Source organism: Dendropsophus ebraccatus, chromosome 12 (assembly GCF_027789765.1).
Source record: "Dendropsophus ebraccatus isolate aDenEbr1 chromosome 12, aDenEbr1.pat, whole genome shotgun sequence".
In the NCBI taxonomy this organism is placed as follows: Eukaryota; Metazoa; Chordata; class Amphibia; order Anura; family Hylidae; genus Dendropsophus; species Dendropsophus ebraccatus.
Window position 1 is genome coordinate 12,188,793 of NC_091465.1, and position 15,592 is coordinate 12,204,384.

Below are 15,592 nucleotides of genomic sequence, written 5' to 3' on the forward strand. Positions count from 1 at the left end.
GACTGAACGGAATCATCCAAAGTGGCTCTGTGTCTGATCATTTTGTATATCTGACTTTTTTTGCTATGTTTCCTCTCTGTTGGCTTGATCTCTATATAAATAGGTTACTGTGATTTTGTTCCCCTATAAATTGCACACAGAAGAGAGGAGCCTCCATCCTTATATCTCTTTAGAAACCCAGAAGCAGCATGGAGGACCCTATAGAACAGTATAGCCAGCATTCAGATAATTTCCCAAGACAAATATTATCATTGGGGGGGTTGGCGGGGGGAGAGAGAATGAATGATCAGTCCTACTTCTCCTTGTGAGCCACAATAAAGATGACACCCTTATAGTCAGAAAGGTCACTCACAGCTGTTCTTTTTTTAAGCACACAGGAATCAATAACAAATCCCTCTCCAACTAGAGCTTTCCTGGCAAAATCCTCATCATATGTGAAAGAATGGAGCCTGTCTTTCCCCACTGTGTAATATGTCATATCCAAACACCCAAATAATATGAGGTGTCCGCCAGGTTTCAGCAACCCTGAGAACTTCCTCAGATATCTGATGTAATCCTCTTGGTCTTTGCAGATAGCCTCTAGGAACCAAACACTGATGATACAATCGGCTGGTGGTAAGACTATCGGATCCGTCATATTTTCCTTCTCCAGGTCACATTTCACCACATGTTGAGCGGCTGATCTCACTTTTCCTTCATGTTCCTGAAATTGGTCCCTGAAAGAAATAGGAGAAAAAAGAGGAAAGTAATTGTCCTACAGTCACCTGAATACATCAAAGCTCATTATTTATCTCTGGATTATTGGTTTCAGTATTGATGGAAAGACTTGTATTCAACCATGACTGGTGTACTGAGGATTACTGGACCCTTCTTATTGTACCCATTAAAGGGGTACTCTGACATCAGGCAAGAAAAAAACATGCTACAGAAGCAGATACCATTACTTACCTGTCTGTCTTAGTCCTGAACCTACCAAAAATCCATCCTTAGTTCTGTATTTCATGGCTGTACATCCTGGTTGAACAGTTGTTTAGTTGGACAAGTCCCAGGAGGCATTGCTTTCCCTAAGTTGTTCATCACAGCCCTTCAACTCTGCCTACTCCCCTATCCTACCACCTCTGCCAGTTCCCTGCCCAAAACATCAAATTTCACTGCACGCCATCAGTGGGGTTACAGCACCTGCTCATCGGTCAGCATTAGGCTGTGTTCACACATGTTGCAGTTTCATTGCAGTACTGTTGTGGTACTGCATCGTCTTTACAGACATATTGCAGTACCACCATAGTTGGATTATATTGAGTTCAATCTGGGCTACTGGGGGCCCAGTGCTCCAGGGGGCCCAGTGAGATTGCCCCCATTATAACGCCACGGCCGCTGCACACCCTCTGCCCCGCGATCCGGTCCTTCCAGGGATCCAGTGCTGCTCATCTGCTTGAGCGTCCTCTGGCCGGTGACATCACCTCCTGGACGCACGCCGGCGCGAAGCAGGGAGGAGCAGAGGCCTGAAGAGGAAAGCGACAGGCTCTTTAGCTCCTGAAGAATGAAACACTGCTGGGGAGCAATGTGACAGTGGTTTACTTTTATTATTTAGTTTTTTACATGAACGCTGCACAGCAGAGGGGGGGGGGGGGGCTCTTCATAGGGGTGCTACAGAGAGGGGGCTCTTCATGGGGGTGCTACAGAGAGGGGGCTCTTCATGGGGGTGCTACAGAGAGGGGGCTCTTCATGGGGGTGCTACAGAGAGGGGGCTCTTCATGGGGGTGCTACAGAGAGGGGGCTCTTCATGGAGGTGCCACAGAGAGGGGGATCTTTATGGAGGTGCTACAGAGAGGGGGCTCTTCATGGAGGTGCCACAGAGAAGGGGCTCTTCATAGGGGGTGCTACAGAGAGGGGGCTCTTCATAGGGGGTGCTACAGAGAGGGGGATCTTCATGGGGGTGCTACAGAGGGGGCTCTTCATATGGGTGCTACACAGAGGGGGCTATTCAAGGGGGTTCTATGAAGAGGGGGCTATTCATGGGAGTGCTACACAGAAGGGGGCTATTCTATATAAACATGGCCACAGCAAAGCCCTGCATTTATACTTCCCATAGCCTGAGGATATGCTTTATAGCCCCTGCGGGCAGGGTTAGTTGGGGCGTGGTTAGTGAGGTGTTGGCAGGGCTAGAGATAATAGTCCCACCCATGAGCCCTGGCCGCCTGGCCAGGCCCAGGAAGAATGCTCTCAACAGGCTCTCTGGAATAATCAATAATCATTACTAAACTCACTCTCTGGACTGACTGACCCTCATCTAGTCCCATCCCACTAAAAATATATCCCTTTAGGGAGGAATCTAATTGGACAAGAGACATAATAACCCATTGTGATAGGACAATAACCCCTGAGTTAGCTGTCTCAGGGATTGGCTAAAGTGTAGTGCAAAGAACAGTGACATGACTCTGGTGGTGGGAGCGGCATTACACAGTCTTCAGTCTCAGTGTCTGTAACACACAGTACTGACCAATACACTGACCTGCTCTTAAGGGGTTTCAGTGTGTTTTTAAATTTGCTGTTGTGAACACTACAACTGGATGCTGTTGGACTATCTTTATTATGAGTACCGCCTGCACTGGGGATTGCGGATCTTCTTGCGTACATCCTAAACATCTACAGTGTGCATTTGTACTTGCTTGTTAGATTTTGTTAGTGCTGTTGGATTTTGTATATTGTATTATATATAATATTATATATTGTATATTGTATATTTGTAATACTCACTTTGTAGTCCTTCTATATTATATTTCATTTTATGGGTGGAGCATGTAAAAGCTCACCAAAGCCAGGATAACACTGCAGTAGTAAGTTATATAACTTGGAGTGATAATTTTTTTATAGTGCTTGAAAATCCCTATATTGTAATCCGTATTCTTCTTCTTCTTCCGTTTCTTCTTCCAGCCATTTTTCTGCGCGTAATACAGCCCGAACCGCTTTGCGCACAGACTCCGTTCAAACTGCGTTTCGAAGCCCTCGGCGGTGTGTGGTGTGCTATCTATTTTTCGTTTCGATTGGATTTGTCGTTTTTAAGATATTTACGTTTAAAGACCCCAAATTTCCCATAGAAAATAATGTCCCATTGCAAATAATGGCCACACTCTAACCGCTGACAGCCAATCACAGCACATATGCAAATAGCTGAAATATAGCAGCCAATAGGAACTCTAAGGTCTCGTCATGCAATGTATCACACCATCCACAGTCACATGTCCACTATTGGCCAATAGAAGATGTAATATATGGAAGGTCCTTAACCATTTTGTCTCCCTGACATGAGTAAGATTGTCATGGTAACCGAGCAATGATCTTTACCATTATAAGTAGCAGAGGTCAGTCAGTAAAATAGCAGAGCTGAGGCAGCCATGTAGCAGGTACGGGATCCTAGCTGCTCTTAAAGGAACGGTACCCAAGTCGCTCTTAAAGAGACCCAAGCAGCTCTAAATGGGTCCCTTTAAGAGCGAACTAAGTACCTGTAAGAGCGACCTGGGTCCCTTGAGGGGGTAAATGGGTCCCTTTAAGAGCGAAATATGTCCCTTTAAGAGCGACCTGGGTCCCTTTAAGAGCGAAATGGGTCCCTTTAAGAGTGATCTGGGTCCCTTTAAAGGAAATATTTTGCTCTTAAAGAGACCCGTTTCGCTCGAACTGGGTCCCTTTAAGAGTGAAATATGTCCCTTTAAGAGCGACCTGGGTCCTTTTAAGAGCGACCTTGGTCCCTATAAGAGCAAAATATGTCCCTTTAAGGGCAAAATGGGTCCCTTTAAGACCGACCTGGGTCCATTTAAGAGCGAAATATGTCCCTTTAAGAGCAAAATATGTCCCTTTAAGAGATAAATTGGTCCCTTTAAGAGTGACCTTGGTCCCTTTAAGAGCGACCTTGGTCCCTTTAAGAGCGAAATATGTCCCTTTAAGAGCAAAATGGGTCCCTTTAAGACCGACCTGGGTCCATTTAAGAGCGAAATATGTCCCTTTAAGAGCAAAATATGTCCCTTTAAGAGATAAATTGGTCCCTTTAAGAGTGACCTTGGTCCCTTTAAGAGCGACCTGGGTCCCTTGAGGGGGGAAATGGGTCCCTTTAAGAGCGAAATATGTCTCTTTAAGAACGACCTGGGTCCCTTTAAGAGCGAAATGGGTCTCTTTAACAACAACCTGGGTCCCTTTAAGAGCGAAATATGTCCCTTTAAGAGCAAAATCGGTCCCTTTAAGAGCGACCTTGGTCCCTTTAAGAGTGACCTTGGTCCCTTTAAGAGCAAAATATGTCCCTTTAAGAGCGACCTGGGTCCCTTTAAGAGCGAAATATGTCCCTTTAAGAGCAAAATGGGTCCCTTTAAGACCGACCTGGGTCCATTTAAGAGCAAAATATGTCCCTTTAAGAGCAAAATATGTCCCTTTAAGAGATAAATTGGTCCCTTTAAGAGTGAAATATGTCCCTTTAAGAGCTAAATGTGTCCCTTTAAGAGCAAAATGGGTCCCTTTAAGAGCGAAATATGTCCCTTTAAGAGATTAATCAGTCCCTTTAAGAGCGATCTTGGTCCCTTTAAGAGCGAAATATGTCCCTTTAAGAGCAAAATATGTCCCTTTAAGAGCGAAATGGGTCCCTTTAAGAGCGACCTGGGCCCCTTTAAGAGCGAAATGGGTCCTTTTAGGAGCGACCTGGGCCCCTTTAAGAGCAAAATGGGTCCCTTTAAGAGCGAAATATGTCCCTTTTAGAGCGAAATATGTCCCTTTAAGAGCGAAATATGTCCCTTTAAGGGCAAAATGGGTCCCTTTAAGAGCGACTTGGGTCCCTTTATGAGCGAAATGATTCCCTTTAAAGAGCGACCTGGGTCCCTTTAAGAGCGACCTGGGTCCCTTTAAGGGACCCAGGTCGCTCTTAAAGAGATCCAAGTTGCTCTTAAAGGGATCCATGTAGCTCTTAAAGGGATCCATGTAGCTCTTAAAGGGACGGGACCCAAGTCACTCTTAAAGGGACCCAAGTCGCTCTTAAAGGTATGGGACCCAAGTCACTCTTATAGGGACGGGACCCATGTCGCTCTTAAAGGAATGGGATCCAAGTTTCTCTTAAAGGGAAGTCACTGGTAAAGGGGTGCTCTTTTCAAGCACTATGTATTTTCCTGGAAATGCAAATCTAGTTTTAAATACAAATTTCTTAAACCAAATAACCCCTTTAGTTTAGAGAAACTTATGAATGAGAATATTGACCTTGAGGATAAATTCAGATTTTAGTACTGAAACTGTAATTTTAATGGACTAGAAATGCAAAGTATGGTAGACTCAAGTCATGCTACCTAAACTTAGTGCAGATCTGCTTGGTAGCTTTTGCACAGTAGCAACAATGACAATGGATAATAGAGGTGAGCAAAGCGATTCTGACAAATTCCGTTTCGCAGCAGATCGGCCATTAAATTTGCTTCATAGCCATAAGCGAATTCGCCAGATTAGCTTCACAAATTTGCTAAACATGGCAGCCGTCCATGTTGGAAAAAAAAAAAAAAACAGTTAAAAATAGTGAAATTTGGTGGGAGCAAGGCATTATTAATAATCTCTTGCGCCCCTAATATAGGGAGAAACCCCCAGTCCTTTGCCCCCCCCCTCCCTCTATATAGATGGCACCCAGCTGTTAGGTGTAGAGGAGGTAGCAGCAGGAATAGAGACCAGGGAGAAGAGATAGGGAAGAGTGACAAGAAGGTAGTTTAGCATAGCCCATTGTGGGTAGATGTGCTGTGGGTCACATCAATCTAGTGTGTGGCAGCTGTCAATTGAGTCTCAGTGAATCCTGTGTGTCCGTGCTGTGAAGCTACTGAGTATTGTAAACGAGTCTTTGAGTGAACTTTACCCATTGCTATAGCAGTGTGTGGCCGTTGTCAAGCCAGTGTCTAGGTTTACCACTGTGTCGGTGCTTTCAAGGCAGTGTGTACTGTAAACCAGTCTTTGGATGAAGTTAACCCATTGCTATAACAGTGTGTTGGTGCTGTCAAGGCAGTGTGTACTGTAAACCAGTTTTTGGGCAAAGTTAACCCATTGCTTTAACAGTGTGTTAGTGGTGTCAAGGCATTGTGTACTGTAAACCAGTCTTTGGATGAAGTTGACCCAGTGCTATACCAGTATGTTGGTGGTGTCAAGGCATTGTGTACTGTAAATCAGTCTTTGGGTGAAATTAACTCATTGCTATATCAGTGTGTGGCTGCTGTCAAACTAGTATTCAGTGAATAAAGTGAAATGCTGTATTTAATAAAAATCTTGTGAAACACATTAAAGTCCCAATTAAACCCCTTCGATCCCCTGTCTATTCGAGTATTCAACCCCTTCCATTCCAAGTGACCCCCCTATTAGTTTACATAAACCCAGTAATATGTCAAAGTGTGCAAAGAAAACTGAGCCTTTTAAGAGTATGGCAAGTGTCAGCGGCCATAGTGGCCCCACATTGGAAGGCAGGGTCGTGGTAGTGGTGATGGCAGACAAAGTTGGGCAAGGTTTCAGCTACCAGTGACACAAACTGGGCAGGTGAAGAAGTTTGTTCAAAGAAACGTACATTTTTTTCACCCAATTTTTTAAGGTGTTTCGCAGCATTTTCCCTTCGATCTTTAACGCTTTTTGCCTTTCGGCATAAATAGCACAGAATTTTCGACCCGTATCCTTCTTCTACTACGATATTGCCACATATATATATTTTTACAAATGTCACATGAATGAGCTCTGGCAGATTCACAACCACAAACAACGCAACCTGCTTTACTGTCTCCGATAGTTGCTTCCCCTTCTTAGGCGAGTATAAAGCCCTATTCCACCAACAGATCTGACGACAGATTATCTGCCAAAGATTTGAAGCCAAGCCCAGGAGTGGATTTGAAAAGAGGAGAAATCCAGTCTTTCCTTTATGACCTGATCTCTGATTATAGTCTGTTCCTGGGTTTGGCTTCAAATCTTTGGCAGATAATCTGTCGTCAGATCTGTTGGTGGAATAGGGCCTTGGTGGAATGGCTTAATAAGGAAAGCAATGCTCCGGCAACTTGTTCATTTCATCATTTCCCTGAAAGGAGTCAGGGATTTGATCAAATTCCTGACTTTCTTCAAAGAAATGATGTAAAGGCGTGATAATTTCATCATCTCGCGGGATTTGATCAAACCCCTGGATTCTATCATTTCTCTGCAACATATGTATGTCCTGCAAAAAGCCAGAGGCCCAGATTCAGCAAGGTTTTTCAACACATCATTTCCACCATTTTTTTTTTTTAAAGAAACAACAGTACATCAGGAAAATCTTCTCCAACTTAAAGGGGTATTCCAGGGAAAATCCATAAATTAGCAATGGAAAGGGTTAACCAAGGTTAACCCTTTCCTAATATACTTACCTGTCCGTTTTTGGCCCCCCAAGGAGATCTCCGGTCCGGTCACGTGATGGTCCGGGCTGCAACTCGCGGATCCTCTTCTTCCGGTTCGGTGACGTCACCATAGCGGGCCGGCGTCGGCTCTCCTATTAGCAGCAGAGCACTAAACCCTGACTGGCTTGGTAGCGTGTAGCCAATCAGGGTTCAGTGCTCTGTGTCCCTGCTGTACCAAGTTAGCCGGGTGCTGATGTCCCCGGCCCCCCTCCTTCATGTATTATCACCCCGATCTCTCCCCCGGCCCTCTGTATAATTACCCCGATCTCTCCCCCGGCCCCCCTCCTTCCTGTGTATACAGTCCTATTCAAAGATCGCTCAGCCCCCGGTGTAACTGCTGCCTGCGCTGGCCCCGATCTCCGCACCTGTACTCAGCTGACAGGCGCTGTGTACGAAGCAAGGAAGAAATCTCTCCTGCACTCACTTACACAGCGCCTGTCAGCTGAGTACAGGTGCGGAGATCGGGGCCAGCGCAGGCAGCAGTTACACCGGGGGCTGAGCGATCTTTGAATAGGACTGTATACACAGGAAGGAGGGGGGCCGGGGGAGAGATCGGGGGAATTATACAGAGGGCCGGGGGAGAGATCGGGGTGATAATACATGAAGGAGGGGGGCCGGGGGAGAGATCGGGGGAATTATACAGAGGGCCGGGGGAGAGATCGGGGTGATAATACATGAAGGAGGGGGGCCGGGGGAGAGATCGGGGGAATTATACAGAGGGCCGGGGGAGAGATCGGGGTGATAATACATGAAGGAGGGGGGCCGGGGACATCAGCACCCGGCTAACTTGGTACAGCAGGGACACAGAGCACTGAACCCTGATTGGCTACACGCTACCAAGCCAGTCAGGGTTTAGTGCTCTGTTGCTAATAGGAGAGCCGACGCCGGCCCGCTATGGTGACGTCACCGAACCGGAAGAAGAGGATCCGCGAGTTGCAGCCCGGACCATCACGTGACCGGACCGGAGATCTCCTTGGGGGGCCAAAAACGGACAGGTAAGTATATTAGGAAAGGGTTAACCTTGGTTAACCCTTTCCATTGCTAATTTATGGATTTTCCCTGGAATACCCCTTTAAGGTTGGACGAAAAAAAAAAAAAGTAGTCTGTTCTAGAGCCATCAAAGACATTGCTCCTAATGGGGCTACCGCTTTACAATGTCTACTGCTGTCCTGGGAGAAAGACTCATTTTATGGCTCTAATCCACCGGTGTCCATTGATGCCCATGCCATGCCAACATATGACTTGATGCCGCTGATCCACCAAAGCATAATTTGATGCCACTAATTTAGCAATGTCCACTGCTGTCCTGGGACAAAATTGAATTTACCCTGCTGATCCACCGTTGACATTTTCCAACTTTTTCAACTTTTGACAGAGCAACAGCTGTTGAAAAAAATGGTACTCTGTAATTGTCCCAGTATTGTAGCTACTATAGTTTGCCTGTTTTAACCCCTTAAGGACCGGGCCTAAAATGGCCTTAAGGACCGAGGCAAATTTTATGAATATGACCTGTGTCACTTTAGTCATTAATAACTTCGGGATGCTTTTACCTGAAAGTCTTTCCTTTTAAATGCAACATGGCCCTCGAAATCTATTGCAGCGAAATCCAGCCTCCAAAAGCCAAATGGCGCTCCTTCCCTTTGGAGGCTTACCCTGCACACGCATGGTGCTTTACGTCCACATGTGGGTTATCTCGGTACTCAGGGGAAATTGCTCTACACGATTTGTGTTTTTTTTTTTTATCTTTTAACCCCTTGTGGAAATGAAAAAAATCAAGACAAGATCAATGATTTAGTGTAAAAATGTAAAAAAAAATTACACTAACTGTTGGTCTAGCCTTGATTTTTTCCATTTCCACAAGGGGTTAAAAAGAAAATTAATGCAAAACGTGTAGGGTAATTTCCCCTGAGTACGAAAATACCCCACATGTGGACATAATGTGCCATATGGGCACAGGGCAAGCCACCAAAGGGACAGAGCGCCATTTAGAGGCTGGAATGGAGGATGGAGGCCATGTCGCAATTACAAAGCTCCTGTGCTACCAGGACAGTAGAAAACCCCCACAAGTGACCCCATTCTGGAAACTACACCCCATAAGGAATCTAACAAGGGGTGCAGTGAGCATATGGACCCCACTGGTGATGGGCACATGTGTAGAACATGTGCTGTGAAAATAAAAAATACCATTTTTTTCATTTTCACAGCACAAATGTGCCTGTCACCAGGGGGTCATATCCCCATTGCCCCCCTTGTTAGATTCCTTATGGGGTGTAGTTTCCAGAATGGGGTCACTTGTGGGGGGTTTCTACTGTCCTGGCAGCGCAGAGGCTTTGTAATTGCATCATGGCATCCTCTAATAGGAATGGCGGCCATAGCTATTTAACTGGGGAAAAGGGACAATTATTAATTTATTTGGGGGTATTAGGCCAATTATTAGTTTATAAGGTTAAAAATGACAGGTGTCCATAAAATTAAACCTGTGTTGATCCAGAGGAAGGCAAAAAAAAACCCTCATGAGGCAGACAACAGTAGCCTCATCACAGGGGAAAAATTCCTTCCTGACTCCATAATGGCGATCAGAATAATCCCCGGATCAACGTGACCCCTGAAATAGGAATAAGGGACAGAATTTAGATAATGTAGCTCCAATGACGTGTGGTGCGCCTTGAAGCGATCCAGTATGCAGAGGCCGGGGGGATCAGGACAGGTGTCACACTGGAAAATGGTGTCCTTCCTGATCCCCCTGTTACGCCACACTCTGCACTTCTTCTGGGGTCTCCCTTTCTCCAGTGTGGGGGACGTCATCTGGAAAATGTTGTCCTGGTGCGATACGGGGTCCTTCATATCCAGAAGCGCTGGGGCCCTCTCCATGGCTGCTAAATATTAGGGCTCTATTACTACTTCTGATATTTTCGGATCTGGGGTTTGGGTGTCCCTTCCTTCATACACTCTAGGGGTATGTGCACACTGCGGAATGGAGAAGGATAACCCTTTGTGCATTCCGCAGCTGCCTCCCACCGGCGGACTGATGGAGGCACACGCCTCTGCTCGTGTCACACTCCATTCTATGCACAGGCGGATTCCGTCTATGACACGGGTGGAGACGTGCGCCTGCATCAGTCCGCCGGTGGGTGCCAGCTGCGGAATGCACAAAGGGTAATCCTTCGCCATTCCGCAGTGTGCACGTACCCTAAATCTGTAAGTGTACCCTGAGGTAGTCTCACAGAGTTTGTAGAATTTCACGGCATAACGTCATCTCTTATTGGGACGGTACTGGCGGAAAAGACGTGTCTGGGGGGCAGCGTACGCTACGCTACCCCCAGACACGTCACTGGATGATGAGGATGAATGAAGGAAAAAGGATCCCCCCATTCATTCTCACTGGCTGTTTCGGTGTCGGAGGCAATAATAATGTATGCGTCCGACGCCGAAAACACCCTGGGGGCCATCTTTATACGAGGATTGGTATATGGGGTACGTAAATGTATAGTGGTGTAGTGTAAAACTTTATTTTGTGTAATGTAGTGTTTTTTTACGTTTTTTTTTTAGATTAAGTATAAAAAAAAAAACCTACGTCAAAAAAGGTGTTGCTGATAAATGCCGCACATATGTGCGGTACTTATCAGCAGACCGTGGCGGTAGGATATAGAAAAAAACACCCTACGCCAAAAAGGAGGAGTCGCTGGTTTGCAGCGCACTTATGTGCGATGCTGATCAGCACTCAGCGGCGGTTGGGTGCGGAAAATTAAAAAAATTTGGAAAAAAAAAAGCATTTTCTACATGCTGAACATCCCTGTAGCTACTGATAAGTGTATAATATACACCTAACAGCCACTAGGGAGCAGTATTCCGGAAAAAGCCGAAGTTAGACGACGAGGGACCCGAAAAAAGCCTCAGGGGACCGCCGGAAATAGCCAAAGTGGACGCCGCGAGAAGAGGACGCAGGGGACCCGGAAGACGCCGATCGGGACCCCGGATCTGGTGAGTATGGCCCAAATACCTGCTCTGGACCCCTCAGCTAGGTTACACTTTGGGGTACTTATATCGCCGTGATCGGCCGGTCGGTCCCGGTCGGCCGATCACGGCGATTGGGACCGTGGCACCGGGCCACCATTACTTTTATCAGTAATGGCGGCACAGCACAGACAGCCATTTTTGGTGACCCGATGACCCGGAAAGCTGCAGATCGCCGCTATCTGAATTGATCAGCCAATAGCGGCGATCGTCAGTACGGGGGGGGGGGGGGGTTGGGGTTTAACCACCCCCCATGCCGACAAGCTAGGATGGCCTGCTATACATTATAGCAGGCCATCCTTCCCGATTGCTGTGTGTGTACTCACACTCATCTCTAATAGGTATCTCCAAAAATGTGGACTAATATCTCACCTGTTTCCTCCTATCTCTCCATGAAGCTTTGTGACATGTCCCCAGTTAAACGCTCCTGTCCGTGAGTCCAGCCATCTCTTCAGCTCCAGGATGCATCGGTCATTGATCTTCAGCACTATGATGTGTTTGAAAAACTCACAGGCTGCAAAAAGATGATGGATCATAGAACCAGGACTGAGGTCAATCAGAACATCTCCATTAATGTGACCTGCAGAGAAAAAAAAATATTTTCAAATAATGAAGCTTCTTAAATGTTAAACCCTCATAGATTTCATAGAAAAGTAATGACTTATTCCTCCAGTATAAGATGTAATCTGATTTTGCAATACACAAAGAAACTGAAAAACAGCTGAAAAATATTGTTCTACAAAGATTGGATTTTGTTTCAGTAGTTTAAAATGTCTTTAAACTATATTTAAAGGGATATTCTGCTCAAACAAAACTTTTCATATATTGCTGCCCAAAAAACTGTGTGTGAGCTTTTCCCTCCACCCCCTCTCTCCTCAAAAGATAGTAACTTTGTAGCAACTCATAAATGCCAGGAGGGACAATCACAGTAAGTTCATCAGCAACTTGACCTCATATCAACCCTCCCAGCATTACAAAGAAGCTACAAAGTTACAGATACAGGTAGCCAGGGACTTGTGTACATCAGCGTCTTCGAAGGAAGAAGGGGGAGACAGAGAGAAAGGCTCACATACAGTTTGTTGTGTTTTCAGCAGAAAGCAGCAGCCCAGCCTCACCATGGGCAGCAACATATGAAAAATTATGTTTGAGTGGAATACCCCATTAGGCGGTTCTCAATTTTGGATTATGTCTACTATTTAGAATAGTTCCTTCATAGTCAGCGGATCATGAAATGCCCCCAGTTGCAGGATTGGTTGTAGACATCCTTACTAAACATATACCAGGGAAAAGTGGCAACTAGGGCTTGTCTGTAGAAGGAGGAATCAGGGGACCAATAGTTGTGCTCAAAAATTCACATACTCCGGCAGATTTTTCACTTTCTTGTCCTTTTTTTCACCCATAGTTAGTGCTTTGGTGAAGTCAAACTACTGTGTTTTCTGTATTTTTTTAAATCACAATGAAAATCAAAAACATCCAAATGACCCTGATCAAAAGTTTACATACCATAGTTCTTTATACCCTGTATTGCCCCCTCTAAAATCAATGACAGCTTGAAGTCTTTTGTGTTAGCTGTGGACGAAGCTCTTTATTTTCTCAGATGGTAAAGCTGCAAATTCTTCTTGTCAAACAACTCCAGTTCCTGTAAATTTCTGGGCTGTCTTGCATGAACAGTGTGCTTGAGATCTCCCCAGAGTAACTCAATGATATTGAGGTCAGGAGACTGAGATGGCCACTACAGAAGCTTCACTTTGTTCTGATATCCAAGGAATTTATAATGCCAGTTTGCAGTGTTCAAACTGGGATTAAAAAATGGAAAATCAGGGGCTCTGTACAAACCAAACCACAGTCAGGAAAACTGACAAACAACTTCAACTGAAGCACAGGACTCTCTAAAAAATTGTGGTGTGGCTCTTTCAAGATGCACAATAAGAAGGCTTAATAAGAAGAAAAATGGGCTGCAAGGTCGAGTTGCCATTACTGTGCAAATGCCACAAAGTATCTCGCCTACAATACACCAAACAGCATAGACACAAGCCTCAAAACTTCTGGAAGAAGGTAATTTGGTTACATTTGGAGAGGTGTCAACCAGGAAACTTGGTCAAAGTTGAAGGAAAGATGAATGCAGCATGTATCAGCAAAAGTGGAGGCAAATTTGCACTCATGAGCCCGGAAACTGCGCATGGGACGTACTTGGATGTTCCAACATGACAAGGATCTAAAACACAAGGCCAAGTCGACCTGTCATTGGCTGCAGCAGAACAAAGTGAAGGTTCTGGAATGACCACCTCAGTCTCTTGACCTCAATATAATTGAGCCACTCAGCGTGCAGTAGATGAGATCTCAAGCATGCAGTTGATGCAGGAAAGCCCAGGAATTTACTGGAACTGGAGGCTTTTTGCCAAGAAGAATGGGCAGCTTTACCATCTGAGAAAATAAAGAGGCTCATCCACAACTACAACCACAAGAGACGTCAAACTGTTTGATGTTAGAAGGGGCAGTGTACAGAATTAAGAACTGGGGTATATGAAATTTTGATTAGGGTCATTTGACTATTTTTGGTTGTCATTATGATTAAAAAAGGATGGGGGGGGGTTGTGTTATCTTACATATTCTCTAAAAAAAGGACAAGAAAGCAAAAACTCTGCTGGGGAATGTAAACTTCTGAGCACAACTGTATGTACTTAGGGGAAACTACCTACTCCAGTAAAAAATAAATAAATAATAATCTTTCAAGCCAACTGGTGTCAGAAATTTTTATTTTACTTCTATTAAAAATTTTACGTCTTCCAGTACTTATCAGCTGCCATGTGTCATAGACATAGATATGCAGGACATACAGCAGCTGATAAATTTGTAAATTACAAATTTCTGGGACTTTCTGACACCAGTTGATTTGAAAGAAGGAACATTTTACTGGAGTTGCCCTTTAAGGCCCAAACTAGCTGCAGCACCAAGGCGCTATAGTACTGGTGATAAAACTATCATACAAAGCTCATATATTTTAATCATTAAATATCCATACAGTTCTGGTTGCCAACTTTTCCCCATTTTCTATCCGGTTTGGGGCACCATGAAGAGTTCAGTTTGCTGCCAAGTGATCTTTGGTTCCTTACTGTTGCCGAAACTCACTGCCCTGCTGATTTCCAATGTTGCGTCTATTATTGCCAAATGTACCCATATTACTATGTTGTGCAGTGCTCCACAATACTCTACATCAGAAAAAAGTAAAAGCTATCGCTAACCAACCCCCCAAAACAATGCCACCCAAAGACTATGTTGAGTGGCATTTGACTGGTTTTACTATTAAATTCAATTGGACTTTTCAATTACTGTAAATGGGTGCAATTTTTTCATTTAAAAAACAGAGGAAAAACGTAGTGGGAACATAGCCAAAGATTACACTCCTGAAAATAGTAGTGTAGTAGTTTCCAATGTTGTGAAGTTACAGAGGGAAATTGATTCCACTGACATCAGAGTGATATGACTGGGGAAATGCAGATCACCCCTCTGATCTCTATCACACCAAAAAAGAAAGTTTACGCTTTTCATTTAGTTATTTCGAATTTACAATTGTTCTATAATAAAAACATCAAAAGTATAAAACCAATAAAACATGGAAAAATTACGGTACCTACCTTTAGAGAATGTTTTTGCAAAATTTTCTATTGGAAACTTTAAGGCATCCTCCTCAAAGGCCATATCAGGTTTATCTGACACGTAATGCTCCAGATGTTGTCTGGAATCAAAGCCGTGTACATGGTAGCGCTTATAGGTGCTGGACGCCATTGTCTAATCCTAGACAGGTTACACCGATGCTCAGTGTCTGTATTCAACTGCTGAGAATGAATGTATAAAGTATCAGTAAACATTACTTATAATATCAAGAGTTATTGTCTTCATGCGCCGGTCATGGGAACTTCTGATCAAAAATTCAGTTGAAACCACAATCATTGTTAAATAAACAGCTCAATTTTATAGTTAACCCTTTCACGATCAATGGGCATTGAGGCCTCTGTGCCCAGGTCATAATGGTCCTATAAGCTGAAGTCCCTATGTCTGCCCCCTCTCCTTTGTCTATAGAGGGAGAATTCTCTGTCTGGAGCTCTATAGATGCTGCGGTTATGCCGACCGCAGTATCTATAGAGTTAACTGTCAACATCAAAGCA

General features: G+C 44.6%; 1 protein-coding gene across 1 annotated transcript; it reads right to left on the reverse strand.

The window, feature by feature from the left end:
- Positions 1-272: 272 nt before the first annotated feature.
- LOC138769646 (indolethylamine N-methyltransferase-like) lies at positions 273-15,256 on the reverse strand. The gene is made up of 3 exons (XM_069948249.1): positions 15,062-15,256; positions 11,799-12,006; positions 273-716 (listed from the first exon to the last, which is right to left on the reverse strand). The coding sequence occupies exons 1-3, from the start codon at positions 15,210-15,212 to the stop codon at positions 293-295; spliced, it is 783 nt and encodes a 260-aa protein (XP_069804350.1). The 5' UTR covers positions 15,213-15,256; the 3' UTR covers positions 273-292.
- Positions 15,257-15,592: the final 336 nt, after the last annotated feature.

What these genes read in the sequence shown, in the direction of transcription:
- LOC138769646 (XM_069948249.1), bottom strand. Translation starts at nt 15,212, where the DNA reads ATGGCGTCCAGCACCTATAAGCGCTACCATGTACACGGCTTTGATTCC. An exon ending in TGCAAAAACATTCTCTAAAG is followed by an intron (nt 12,007 to 15,061) that starts GTAGGTACCGTA and finishes TTTTCTCTGCAG; the next exon opens with GTCACATTAATGGAGATGTT. An exon ending in GGAGAGATAGGAGGAAACAG is followed by an intron (nt 717 to 11,798) that starts GTGAGATATTAG and finishes TATTTCTTTCAG; the next exon opens with GGACCAATTTCAGGAACATG.